Consider the following 15291-nt stretch of genomic DNA (forward strand, 5'->3'; position numbering starts at 1 on the left):
AATCTCTATAACATATGTATTGGACCTGACCTCCAATATATCAACAAAATTTGCCACTTAAGGAAACTTTGTAGCTAACTGGCAAAACAAAGACCCATTGTAGTACCAAGAATCTACTCTATACATTCGCACTTTTAAATTCAGAATATGACTGATCCCAACCTTATTCTCATATCTGGCATTACATCATGAATGAGTGCTTAGTCATGTCTGACTCTCTGCGACCCCATGAACTGTAGCCCACCAAGCTCCTCTGTCCATGGGATTTCCAGGGAAGAATACTGGAGTGCGTTTCCATTTCCTACCCCAGGGGATCTTCTTGACCCAGGGACTGAACACACGTCTTCTGCACTGGCAGGTGGGTTCTGTACCACTGTGCCACCAGGGAAGCCCATATTTGGCATAACCTATCACTTTTTACTATTTTGCATCAATTTCCCAAACAGGCTTGTCAGAACCCAATTAAACACTTTTCTCCTTTACTCAGTTTTGTCCCTCCAAGCAAGTGAGAATGACAGATATCTAGTAGCAATGCCTGAATAGTCTGGCAACTTCAAAAATGTGTAAATTGAAGGTACAAAGGCATAAAAACAGCCCGTAAATAGTTCTCACCAACAAGATTATTTAAATTTTGAATAAACAAAGTATTAAATGGGTAAGACCACATAAAATTTTACAAAAATAAGTCATATTAACATTTAAAAAACAGAACATTTTTCTCCCAATAAATATTAGCGACAAACACGAAATGGAAACCCACTCCAGTGTTCTTGCCTGGAGAATCCCATGGATGGAGGGGCCTGGTGGGCTACAGTCTATGGGGTTGCAAACAGTTGGACACGACTCAGCAACTCACACACACACAAACACTTTACAGATAATACTGCTCAGATTTTCCACCAGAAATTTATCTTGGAAATGAAAAGGTAATAACTCTCATATCCAAAAGTTAATAGTAATAATGAAGCGGTTTAAGATTGGGGAGAGGAAATGACTGTATACCGTAGAAAATCTTACACAACATTTGGTAACTGCAATCTTTCCAAGCCTTTCATCTCTTAGTTGAAGAGGCCTTAAATTTAAGAATGCCCTGGAGAGGGCATAATCATTTTCCCCATGAAGTAAAATTACTGGGCAGAAAATACTAAAAGACTACTTTATTATCTCCCACAGCAGTATACCCCACATTTTTTACTTAAAAAAAAGATAATATTTAGTGTTTGCTAAATAGAAACTTTGTATGTGCAGTTGATATGACTGTCATTAAGCAATTCAACCATTACTCTTTTTTTTTTGGTAGGCATTCAATGGAACAGAATTTTAATTCTGGTATGTTTTTACTGATAGCATTCCTAACAAGTTTGGCTGTACATTGATACTTAGACACTACTAACTTGAGAGCTTTTTTCTTCTCGCCCCTCCTGCATATAAAACAATTATCTTCAGATGGCTAAATGCTGTTTAAAAGAAAATCTCAATTGCACATCAACTACACTTCAATAAAAATAAATAATAATAAAAAATCTCAGCAATTACTTTGATCTATTACACCACAGAGAAGTCCTACCATTACCTTTTAATCTGACTACTCAAGGCACTTCCTATCAACACTCTCCGTTACATTTCTACATAGCTAGACATTTTTTGACGTGAAAAAATCATGGTGAGGGGGGAGTAAGGGGAGAAGGAAAGAGGGGAAGAAGGTGAAAAGAAGGAAGCGAAAAGGGAGGAGGAAGGAAGGGGTGTGCAAGGAGAGAGAAGGATGGAGGAAGAACGAGGGAGAGGCGGAGACAGGAGGGAGAGGGGCTAGGGCAAGTTACCTGGAGGATGTAGCCAGGGAGCTCAGTCTCACAGGACAGACAGAGTAGAGGGCAGGAACATTTATTTTTAACTTCTGTTGTAGTGTAGTTTCTCTACAATGTTGTGCTAGTTTCTGTTCTACAGCAAAGTGAATCAATTACACATATACATAGTTAGTGTCAGTTGCTCAGTTATGCCCAACTCTTTGAGACCCCATGGACTGCAGCCCATCAGGCTCCTCTGTCTGTGGGATTCTCCAGCCAAGAATACTGGAGTGGGTTGCCATTTCCTTCTCCAGGGGATCTTCCCGACTTAGGGATCGAACCCAGGTCACTTGCACTGCAGGCAGATTCTTTACCAACTGAACCACCAGGGAAGCCATACATACACATATATCCCCTCTTCTTGTTTTCCTTTCCATTGAGGTCACCGCAGAGCACTGAGAAGAGTTCCCTGTGTTATACAGTAGGTTCTCATTAGTTACCTATTTTATACATTGTAGTAGTGTATACATGTCAATCCTAATCTCCCAGTTAATTCCATCCCCCTTCCCCCCGTGTGTCCACATATTTGTTCTCTATGTTTGTGCCTCTATTTCTACTTTGCAAACAGGTTCATCTGTGTCATTTTTTTTTAGATTCTCTCTCTATATATATATACATTAATAAATAATATTTTTCTCTGTGGCACATATATACAATGGACTATTATTCAGCCATAAAAAGGAACTAAATTGTGCCTTTCGTACAGACATGGATGGGCCTAGAAATTGTCATATACAGTGAAGTAAGGCAGGAGCCTTTGAAAAAAGTCACAGAATAATGAAAAGCAAGATGTGTATAGTGTATTCAGGTAATCACTTTTCCCCCCGCCATCACTTACCAGTCAAGAATATATGAGGAAGTTGAATGAAACAAGGTGCTGTAATGTATTTGGGTACTTCCAAGATTCAAAGGTTGACATCCCAAACACCCACAATGTGTGCGTATTAGGGTACATGGAGGTGCTTAAGTCATGAGAGTAGAGCCCTCAGCAACAGTATCAGAGCTCTTATCAAAAAGCCTCCATGCAGCCCCCTAGCCCTGCAGCCATGCCAGGACACAGTGGGCAGGCGCCGCCTATGAGCCAGGAAACAGGTCCTCAGCAGACGCCACACTGCATCAACCAGAACCATAATCCTGGACTTCCCAGAAGCCACAACTGAGAAATCTGCTTTTTTATAAGTCACCCAATTTGATGATTTGTTAAAGCAGCCTGAATGGACTAGGACACAAAGGTCTAAATGTTCACAACGAACTCACCATACGTGTATAATGTGAGCATCACAACACAACACTTAGGGAGAAAACACTGCAGAGCAGAGGGGCTGATGCAGTGACCATGGACGACTTCTCAGAAACAATGCAGGGACCAAGAGCTCTGCCGGCTGGTCTGGAGTAACAGGGAATGAAACGAACCTGTTTCTCAATCAGGGGAAAACAATCTAAGGTCATGGTAGGCTCTCTTCTGCTTTCTCCAAGCCTGCAACATTTATGTTATGACCACTTGCCAATTATTATTTCAATAATAAACCTTTCAGGAATGGTTACCTTATGCCATTACAAATGCACACAACTCTGAAGAGCCATGAAAAGCACAAATCAAAATATCAACCTCTCCATGTTATGGAGACTCTCAGCTCTCTTTTGTACTCCTTCTAGTCATGAGCAAGTTGGGATTCAAGTGCAGGAGAAAACAACCTCCACAACCCGCCACTTCATGGGGCCGCACAGGGCCAGTCTATGTGGTAAGAGTTCTGCACAGCAGGGGAAGAAGAGGAAGGGAAAGGAAGAAAGGGAGGCAGAAGGAAGAGAAGGGAAAAGGGAGTCGGGGAGAGCAGGTGCCAGCCTGATGGGTGCGTGGAACCCTGCATGGAGGGGAGCAAGTTGCAAGGCCCCTAACACAGCACTTCTTCTCTGCTCTCTCACTTGCTAGAACCATCATCCTCTGGCTATCCAAAGAAGAAAGGACAGGTTCACACCTAGCCTATCACGTGTGAGTGCACCAAACTATGAAAAGGAGCCAATTTAAAAAAAAAACAAAGGGTACCAGGCACAGGGAGAAAGAGGAAGGCTGGTCTCCCTTCTCCCTTCCCACTATGCTTGGACCACAGGTGAAGTATATTTAATCTCTTTCCCTTTGAACACCTTTACATATTCATTTGTGATTGCCACTAGCATAATACCTTCTGTCCATGCTACACTATCATACCTGCACATAATTTTATGAGAAACAAAGGTAAGATAGGAAGGAAATTAAATTCCTCTATATGACAGAAACTTTTAGAACAGTAGAACTAAGCTGTCAAGCTAAAATCTTAATCTCAGCAATTTATAGAGGATTAAATATACTCTAGTTGACACATCACAAAAGTAGAAAAATCATCACTCACTGCTTCATCAAAACATGTAGAGACTAAAGGCCATTGGAGAAGCCACATAATAATAATAATAATAGCAGTTCACATTAAGCATTGTGCTTAGCAACCTAAATTCATTAACTGGTTTAATCAACAATCCTGAGAAGTAGGTACATTATCATCTGTACTAGAGACTAAGAAAATGAAGAGCAGCAACATCAAGTTCCCTGGTCACTCAGTAGTGAAGAATCTCCCTGCAATGCAGGAGATTCAGGTTCAATCCCTGGGTCGGGAAGATCCCCTGGAGAAGGAAATGGCAACCCACTCCAGTATTCTTGCCTGGAGAACCCCATGGACAGAGGAGCCTAGCAGGCTACAATCCATGGGGCTGCAAAGAGTAGGACACAACTTAGCGACTAACAACAAGATCAAGTTCCAGAGTCTCACAGATGAAAAGTGTTGAGTTGGAATTCCAACACAGATAGAAACAATTTTGTTCCGTTTGTTTCCCCCTTGTGTTTAAAGTCATCTCCTCTATGATGAAGCCTTCACAGGTCCTTTAAGTCAGAGATAGCTAACCATTTCCGTAGCATGAACTTTTTAGCATTTTGGTAAAGTCTATGACTACCTTCTCAGAATAATGCTTTTAACAGCATAAAAGTAATTCATAGGATTATGAAGGAAAGCAGTTTTACTACAGTTATAAAAATATTTTTAAAAACAAATTTGTGCTGTAGCAATTTATGTGCATCTTTCAGAAGTCATTAGCAAGATGTAATAAGGGATTTAAGAGTACCAGTTTCAGTGGAGTTCATGTACATAAACAGTATTTCAAGATAGCTGCAATAAAATTCATGATACCAAAATATACATATTTTGATTGGTGATAAAGTCAACAGATACTGCTAGGACTACTCTGGTTTACTGCCTATATTCCTAATTCTAAGATAATGCTAAATTTCAGTCAGAGGCTAGTGAAAATTAAAGCTGTCATGTTTGCCCATCTGAGTTCACAGATTTTCTGAATTCCACCCAGATTAAGAACATCAGCTGTATACTGCAACTCACCACTTTATCTCTGAAACCAGCCCTGTTCCTCTTGTAGCACTCATCTTGGTCCCTCCTCACACCACGGCTAGAATGTTGGGAATGTGCGCTTAATCCTTAAGAGACTATCACCTTCCTTAGGAGCAAGGGATAACCCTTGTACCTGGAGGTACCACCAGCACCTCACGCAGAAGGGATGGTTGAAAGTTTATGGTACACATCCATACAAATACGACATTATACTTTCAGCTAAAAATAGTAGGCACCTACTGAACAGCTTACATTTTTAAGAAATAGCTGTCCTCCAGGACACCAATTCTTACCTCACTAGCTCAATCACTTTTAACTAAAACTCCCATCTCAAACCAGGATTTGGATGCAAAAGAGGGGCACCTCTTTATGAAAACAAGATTCTCCATTCTAGGAGTTCCTCCAGTGACTCTCTCCCCACAAAAAAAGAGTTGTTTCAACTGTAAAATGGTAAATATTCAGGACTATGTCTTAGCGTGTTTTATGGGGACACCAAATGAAAACAGGTCTTTCAACAAGTATTCGGAAGGTATTAAATAAGCTAAACCACAACTGTACTAAGGAACAGATGATCAATGACTATCTGAGATAATCAGTCTTGCATATTTTACCTGTTTATTTTCAAGACTCTAAACATTTTTATGGCAATGCGAGAGAAAAACTTTAAATATACACCTTTAAATGTAAAAGGTGAGTCCAGCACCCACTGAGACTGTGCTAACAAGGGTACATATGGTTCCTCTCAAGATTTTGCCCCTGAAACCAAAGATAAGACAAAAATCTTTAAAGACAGACGTTCAACAGAAAAAAAAAAGCAGAAGAAATATCTTTGACTAACTGAAGTGTTAGTTGCTCAGCTATGTCCGATTCTTTGCAACCCCATGGACTGGAGCCCACCAGGCTCTTCTGTCCAAGGAGTTCTCTAGGCAAGAATACTGGAGAGGGTGGCCATTCCCTTCTACAGAGGACCTTCCTGACCCAGGGATCGAACCTGTATCTCTGCTGCATTGCAGGCAGATTCTTTACTGTCTGAGCCACCAGATACTTAACAGTGACATTTAAATAAGCAAAAAAGTTCATAATTCTTTCAGGGTCATAAAGTCAAGGAAATAGGAATATTTACCCTGAAAACTTTTATAAACTGAACAATGCTCAAAGTAACAAACGAAAATTTTAATTCTAAAATTAGAAAGAATGTTTGATACCAAAAAAAAATCCATATAAAATATCATTTGCCAAATATGGTTCTTCAAAGAAATTTTACTTAACCTTATGGTTATAAGAAAAGTTAAAAGAAATGAAACTAAGCAACTTCTTGAAGACATTTAAATAGCAATTCCTCTTTTAATGAAAGAAATCTTATAAGAAGTAATCTGTGACCAAACAGCTTACTTATCAGGAAGCTGAAGCATGATTGCTCAGAAGAGATCCCGGAAACACCAACCTCGCACTTTCCCTGAAGGAGGATACCACTGTGCTCTGAATTTATTGATAGAAGCAAGAGTCTACGAAGGGCCAGGTATGACGAAACTTCCTGAATCATGGTGTCAGAAAGGCTTGTAGCATAGCACTGAAATATGCACCACAGATATGGTAAACCCTACCTTGGCTATATGGAGACCCACACTTGAGTATCTGCCCACTGGCTTTGAGGATTACAGAATGAGACAATGAAGTGCTTCTGCCCCTTGTGGTGACCTGGCTTGGATTTAACCTCCATATCATCAGCCAAACTTGAAATATGTACTATGATCCACTGTAAAGATACAATACCCTTATATAAAAACATAGATGCAGAAGAAAAGATTTAGTTAACAAAAGATTAAAACATATCCTGAGCCACAAAAATTCACTCCATGGGCTTTGGGAAAAAAAATCTCAATTTCTCCTTAAAATACGTGAAGAAAGGAGAAAAAAATGCTCCAACAAGATTTCCTTAGCTATCTCAAACAACAAATTTCTAAAATCTATAGATCAGGTCTTCACAAAATGAACAGCGTCAAGAACACAGGCAAGTCTACAAAACACAGGCAGCAAAAAAGCAAGCTAACCTAAATAGAAACAGGAATCTCAGACATTTTCAAATACTTAATTTGAAATGCCATCCTTAGAATTTAAGAAAATGTGATATGAAACAAGACGGCTAATATCAAAAATAACAAACACAATGTGATCTGCAGAGCTGCACGAAAATTGAAACCCGCACTTCTCATTACTGGTTACTGGATTTCATGTGTGAACGCAATGACCTTTCTTCATACCCTCCTGACACAGGGGATGCCAATCCTGGTTTACTTAGAGATCATCAATTCACTCTGAAAAAATAGCCTTTTTCATGGTATGGTTTCTCCAAAGTTCAAAAGAAATTTTGACAGGTCAAACAGCCCTTGGAATATGAACAGTAAATCTTTCCATCCCAAAGTAAAGTGCTAACAAAAAACTGACAGCAAAATATTTAAATACAAACCCTACCAGTCCTTCGTCCTCTATCTTGGCATACACAAAAAACTAAGACCCTTGGGTGGAACTTTTTCATTTAAAAAAGGTAGTTACAAAAAACAAAAGACTGTTCTATACATCTGGGTCTCATTTGTTGTCTCATATACAAAGCAAAAGAGACTTAGAAGGTTCTCAGTTTTCACAAATCAACTGTTAAGCAACTGTATTTATTTTTTAAATAGATATTAAAGGACAGGGCATAATGTCAGGGAAAGAAAGTAGGTAGAAGAAAAAGAATGACATGAAATTGACTGCTGGTAATGTGAAGCTGGTAGGGCTTCCCTGGTGGCTCAGTGGTGAAGAGTCTGCCTACGGTGCAGGAAACCGGGTTCAGTCCCTGGATTGGGAAGATCCCCTCAAGGAGGGTATGGCAACCCACTCCAGTATTCTTGCCTGGAGCATCCCCATGGACAGAGGAGCCTGGCAGGCTACAGTCCGTAGGGTCACATAGAGTCAGACATGACTGAAGTGACTAAGCAGTAGCAGCAAATACGAAGCTGAGGCAGCCATTCCCATTTTCTGAGTCAAGCTCCCTGATGCTCTAGACTAGGAAGTAGTATATACAGATTTTTTCCAACATAAATGTGTATAAAAATTCAAACACGATGGTCTGGAGCTTAGTCCTGGAGCTATAGTATCAAGCCCTGCTCTTTTGTGATTCTTGTTGTCCTTTACATCTTGGAGATGTGAAAGTGTGCAGGGCAAGAAACAGAAGAAATAAAGAAATTAACACTTGGAGGCTCGCAGAGAGAAAAGGACGTTTAGAAATTATCTTCCCTCTTCAACAGGTGGGGAACCATAGTAAAGACCTGAGTTTCACCAACATACTCTACTCTGAAAACATGGGGAAACAATGAAAACAGTGAGAGACTTTAATTTCTTGGGCTCCAAAATCACTGTAGATGGTGACTGCAGCCATGAAATTAAAAGATGCCTGCTCTTGCCTAGAAAATCCCATGGATGGAGGAGCCTGGGGGCTGCAGTCCATGGGGTCGCTAAGGGTTGGACATGACTGAGCGACTTCACTTTCACTTTTCACTTTCACACATTGGAGAAGGAAATGGCAACCCACTCCAGTGTTCTTGCCTGGAGAATCCCAGGGAAGGGGGAGCCTGGTGGGCTTCCGTCTATGGGGTCACACAGAGTCGGACACGACTGAAGTGACTTAGCAGCAGCACCTTGGAAGAAAAGCTATGACCAACCTTGATAACACACTAAAAAGCAGAGACATTACTTTACTGAAAAAGGTCCATCTAGACAAAGCAGTGGTTTTTCCAGTAGTCATAAATGGATGTGAGAGCTGGACCACAAAGAAAGCTGAGCACTGAAGAATTGATGCTTTTTAACTGTGGTGTTGGAGAAGACTCTTGAGAGTCCCTTGGACTGCAAGGAGATCCAGCCAGTCCATCCTAAAGGAAATAAGTCCTGAATATTAATTGGAAGGACTGATGCTGAAGATGAAGCTCCAATAACTCTGGCCACCTGATGCAAAGAACTGACTCATTAGACAAGATTCTGATGCTGGGAAAGACTGAAGGCAAGGAGAAGGGGACGACAGAGGATGAGATAGCTGGATGGCATCACTGACTCGATGGACATGAGTTTGAGCAAGCTCTGGCAGTTGGTGATGGACAGGGAAGCCTGGCATGCTGCAGTCCATGGGGTCGCAAAGAGTTGGACTTGACAGAGTGACTGAACTGACTGACTGATTCCACTCTGAGAGTTCCTAATCCAAGAAGGGTTGTAGATGGAATGAGGAGAGGATGGAAAAGCATGATGCAAACCACTGTCATGAATAATTTATGAAGAAAATAAAATTGAAAGGAAATGTGGTGCAGTCTCTACTTGGAATATGAATATGTCTTTCATTCTACCAGAATAGGAAACAAAGGAGTATCAGAGGTAAGGTAACTTAACAAAACTGCAAAATGGTGGGGGGCCGGGGGGGCTCTGGAAATAACTGCAGTATAAAAAGGGATTAACAGTCATCTTAATGTATGAAGAACACTTGTAAATCACTATTTAAAAGATGAACATCCAAATGGAAAAAAGGACATGAACAGATAATTCAGAAAGATATAAATACAAATGACTGGTATGGAAATGCTGAACTTTGTTAACAGTAAAATAAAAATCAGTTGGCATTTATTTATGATAATCCTGAGTATGAAAGGGGGGGAAAAAACCACACTCTCATATGCTGTTATGGTAGCAAAAACTGTTAATACTTTTGAGAACAATTTGTTAATCTGTATAAGGGTTTAAGCAATATTTATCTTCCATCATCCAGGAATACCACTTGCATAAATTTATCAAAGGTGAATTTATGTAAGAATACAAATGACCATCTCAGCACTTATTTTAACACTTTAAGAAAACTGAGGTGTCTAAAAATAAAATTGAACACAGGCAGACAATGGTCTATTACACAGCTACTTAAAATCATACTCATGGAGAATATTTAAAGAATGCTCATGACATACATAAAAAAAAAAAACAAAAAACAACTGAAGTAATTCCAGTTTCACATATACTAAAGAGAAACAACAAACTGTTTGAGATGTCTATAGGTTTTGGAATAATAGGGCATTATTTAATGTCCTCTTTAATATTTTAGGGCTTCTCCAGTTGTTCAGACAGTAAAGAATCTGCCTGCAATGCAGGAGACCTGTGTTTAATTCCCTAGTTGGGAAGATCCCCTAGAGAAAGGAGTGGCTACCCACTCCAGTATACTTCCCTGGAGAATTCCATGGCTAGAGGAGCCTGGTGGGCTACATTCCATACATTTGCAGAGACTTGGACAAAACTGAGCAACTAACATTTTCCTTCTTAACAGTGATTATATTTAGAGCAGTGTTAGCATTGCAGAAACTTTTCCTCTTCAATATTTTAAAAATTCTCTTAACAATCATACAATACTTCTATTAAAGTGTTCTTAAAGTGTTATTAATGTAGAAAACATCTGAATCCCAGGATAAAGTGTTTCAAAATGAAAGTATACAATAAAAGTGCCAAAAATAGAGCTTAATATTTTGAGATGAAAATGAGTAATTTTTCCTTTAATATGAGATTTGTAAATTCACATTTAAGGGTGGTTTTTTTTCCTTACAGAAGGAATTCCCATTTGTATCATTATAGAAGCAGAAAATCTGAAAAGCAAGTGGTTGTCGTGCTGATGATAGGGGCAAGACTTATTTTAATACTACTTTGGTAATTTTTAAGTTGACTCACTGGAAAACACTCTGATGCTGGGAAGGATTGGGGACGGGAGGAGAAGGGGATGACAAAGAATGAGATGGCTGGATGGCATCACCGACTCGATGGACATGAGTTTGAGTGAACTCTGGGAGTTGGTGATGGACAGGGAGGCCTGGTGTGCTGTGATTCATGGGGTCGCAAAGAGCTGGACACGACTGAGCGACTGAACTGAACTGAAAAAACTTCTAACTCTTATCCATTCTCAGGAACCAGAAGAGAACATAAATTAATGGAAGTAATCAGAAAAATACGCATCCTTTCCAAAAAGTTGTTGAAGGGCTTCCCTGATAGTTCAGTTGGTAAAGAATTCACCTGCAATGCAGGAGACCCCGGTTTGATTCCTGGGTCAGGAAGATCTGCTGGAGAAAGGACAGGCTACCCACTCCAGTATTCTGGCCTGGAAAATTCCATGGACTATATAGTCCATGGGGTTGCAAAGGGTCAGAAATGATTGAGCGACTTTCACTCACTGACTTCTGAAAAGTTGTAAACAAAGCTAACCCACCAAAAAGGTGGGGGAGAAGACTACAACATTCATTTTTAGCACAGTAATTGAACCTGAATATTTGTTACACTGAAAGCAGATAGTAAGCAATTATATACTGTCTTTTGGAAATCCAAAAAGGAAAGGCCATTTTCTTTTCCATCTATCTGTTATAAATCATACTGTCACTGGTTACATTCAGATGAAGTCCACCTGAATTTTGTAAACAGAAGTGAATATCTGATGAGAAAAACAACTTGGAAAGTAACATACTACAATAAACCTATACTTATCCATCCACAAAATCAGCTGAAGTCTCCTAAATGGAAAAACAGAACAGGGGAAAAAGATATGGCTAGGAAAAAAAAACATACTTGTAGAACTACTGTCCACTTTATGTCTTCCTCCATACAGTGAGTTACTTTGGGGGTCAGGGGAGCTTGAAGAAAAAAAAGAAAACTTCTATAAAGAAAAGAAAATGAAGATACTACAGAATCTAATAGTAGTTAGCAGCTATAAAATTACTGCTAATGTTTATTAAGCAACTGAGTATGTTACCTGCCATTTCTTTCTTCTTTTCCTATTGTGGTTCCTCTCTATCATAAAGTATGCCCAATTTAGGTGGTTTAGACACTTGGGTCCAAATTCTTCCCCTAACAATGCTAGTAATTTTGAATAAAAAGACTGAGGTTATTTCAAAATCAAATTTCTTTATTATTCTTATTATATTATAGGCCGATATTCAGAACATTTAATGCAAAGATGGGCTCAATAAAGGACAGAAATGGGATGGACCTACAAGAATTAGAAGACATTAAGAAAAGGTGACAAGAATACACAGAAGAACTGTACAAAAAAGATCTTCATGACCCAGATAATCACAATGGTGTGCTCACTCACCTAGAGACAGACATCCTGGAATGTGAAGTCAAGTGGGCCTTAGGAAGCATCATTATGAACAAAGCTAGTGGAGGTGATGGAATTCCAGTTATTGGAAATAACTATTTATTTCAATTAAATAATTTCAAATCCTGAAAGATGATGCAGTGAAAGTACTGCACTCAATATGCCAGCAAATATGGAAAATTCAACAGTGGCCACAGGACTGGAAAAGGTCAGTTTTCCTTCCAATCCCAAAGAAAGGCAATGCCAAAGTCACACACTAGCAAAGTGATGCTCAAAATTCTCCAAGCCAGGCTTCAACAGTACATGAACCATGAACTTCCAGATGTTCAAGTTGGTTTTAGAAAAGGCAGAGGAACTGGAGATCAAATTGCCAACATCTGGTGGATCATCAAAAAAGCAAGAGAGTTCGAGAAAAACATCTACTTCGGCTTTACTGACTATGCCAAAGTCTTTGTGTGGATCACAATAAACTGGAAAATTCTGAAAGAGACGGCATACACCAGACAACCTGACCTGCCTCTTGAGAAACCTATATGCAGGTCAGGAAGCAACAGTAAGAACTGGACATGGAACAACAGACTGGCTCCAAATAGGAAAAGGAGTGCGTCAAGGCTGTATATTGTCACCCTGCTTATTTAACTTTTATACAGAGTACATCATGAGAAACGCAAGTTGGAGGAGACACAAGCTGGAATGAAAACTGCCAGGAGAAATATCAATAACCTCAGATATGCAGATGACACCACCCTTATGGCAGAAATTAAAGAACGAAAGAGCCTCGTGATGAAAGTGAAAGAGGAGAGTGAAAAAGTTGGCTTAAAGCTCAACATTCAGAAAACTAAGATCATGATATCCGGTCCCATCACTTCATGGCAGATAGATGGGGAAACGGTGGAAACAGTGGCTATTTTATTTTTCTGGGCTCCAAAATCACTGCAGATGGTGACTGCAGCCAGGAAATTAAAAGACACTTACCCCTTGGAAGGAAAGTTATGACCAACCTAGATAGCATATTAAAAAGCAGAGACATTACTTTGTCAACAAAGGTCCATCTAGTCAAGGCCATGGTTTTTCCAGTGGTCATGTATGGATGTGAGAGTTGGACTATAAAGAAAGCTGAGCATCGAAGAATTGATGCTTTTGAACTGTGGTGTTGCAGAAGACTCTTGAGAGTTCCTTGGACTGCAAGGAGATCCAACCAGTCCATCCTAAAGGAGATCAGTCCTGGGTGTTCATTGGAAGTTCTGATGTTGAAGCTGAAACTCCAATATTTTGGCCACCTGATGCGAAGAGCTGACTCATTTGAAAAGACCCTGATGCTGGGAAAGATTGAGGGCAGGAGAAGGGGACGACAGAGGATGAGATGGTTGGATGGCATCATCATCTCGATGGACATGGATTTAGGTGGATTACGGGTGTTGGTAATGGACAGGGAGGCCTGGCGTGCTGCAGTTTATGGGGTCACATGACTGAGCGACTGAACATAAACCTCCCTAGAGTTGCATTAAGCAACTTCTGATGCACACACACCATCAATTAATTACTAACCACAAACATTATCTGTACATCCAGTTACTCTGTTATTCTTGCAAAGGTATTTCCTACCTCAGAGAAGTTCAGACACACTGCACCTCTACATTTCTCATCTGTACTAGCCTAATATGCCTTTGCATGTTGTTCTTCAGTTGAGAGGTGTAGGCATGTGCACAGTGGAAGGAGTCCATGCCCAGAGTGACTCTGAAGTCCTTAGGGAAAAAAAGGAAACTCTCTTAACAACTACCGGCCATTCACTGAAGCAATTAACCAGCATGTGTGAAAACTGATGCTCAGGGGAAGTCCACAGAGAATTCTTAATGAGTCACAAACTAAAATCAGAAGACAGAGAAAGCTGGGATTGTAGTATTATTTCTCCGTCAAGAAAAGAGTTCCATTCATCCTCATAAATTAGTTACTGGCTTTAATTATTACAAAAAGTTTAGTGAACAGAACGGCTCATGTACTATTAGCAAATAATATTTAAGGGCTTATTAACTGCTCTTTAAGATAGGAATTTACTATTGAGATCCTGATTAAAAAGGATAAATTAGACATGCGGACCCACAGATAGCTAAGCTCAGCTCTATCAGTCTGTGCCAGAAGACTTTTCTAAACAGCTTAGTTTTCCACAAAAGATCTGAATAATTTCCAATTCTGTTTATCTCTCAAAACCAGGCTGTGGAATTAGTTTTTAAATTGCAAAAGAGAATTGACAACGCTTTCAAGGAAAGCTGCAAACTCACAGCCTTCCTATTATACGTGTGAGCTTCTGAAAACAGGAAGCCAGTAAAAACATCTTTTAAAAGGCATCAGAATGCCAGAAACAAAGCTCTTCAAACTCACCTCATAGTAACTCCGAACCGCATTGCAAAATGCTTCGTCGGCTACAATCTGGGTTTCCCCATTGAGGAAGGCCTGGAACCGTTCTTTCAGTAACTGCAACTGTTGCTTGTTAAGCTGTAAGAAAAAAAGGAGGTGGGGGGGAAATCAGAATTTAAAAAACTAGCTAATCCAAGACACATAATGGTTTTTAAGAGTTATATTTGCCACGTGTGTCTGACTTGATACCCAGAATTCAGTTACGGGTCAGTTTTTTAAAGCTTGTAAGTTACTGCCCCACGAATTTTGGAATACCCGATACTGAAAACGGAATCCAAATTTCTGCCCCAAACAGCATTCTTGTGATTACTAAACTCCAATCTCTTTAAAGAGATAGGGAAAAAAATCTAAAATTCATATGAGAAGTTAACTGCCAGCTGTCCTGAACAGACAGCAGAAAGGATAAGAATTCTTGGAGGTGAGTGGACAACCAACAGCTCTGAACACAACATGA

General features: G+C 39.8%; 1 protein-coding gene across 4 annotated transcripts in view; it reads right to left on the reverse strand.

Moving 5' to 3' along the window:
* Window positions 1-15291, reverse strand: part of CADPS2 (calcium dependent secretion activator 2) — a 593849-nt gene that overhangs the window by 434605 nt on the left and 143953 nt on the right. For 3 of the 4 annotated variants that reach the window (XM_088834647.1, XM_055421182.2, XM_055421181.2), the window contains exon 2: window positions 14802-14915. The exons of the other annotated variant lie outside the window; for it this stretch is intronic. In XM_088834647.1, coding sequence (XP_088690773.1) covers window positions 14802-14915 — 114 coding nt within the window. The remainder of the gene's footprint in view (window positions 1-14801; window positions 14916-15291) is intronic. 4 annotated transcript variants of the gene reach the window in all.

The sequence above is a fragment of the Moschus berezovskii genome, chromosome 3, assembly GCF_049115385.1.
Source record: "Moschus berezovskii isolate FMDL1 chromosome 3, NW_MosBer_1.0, whole genome shotgun sequence".
NCBI lineage: Eukaryota > Metazoa > Chordata > Mammalia > Artiodactyla > Moschidae > Moschus > Moschus berezovskii.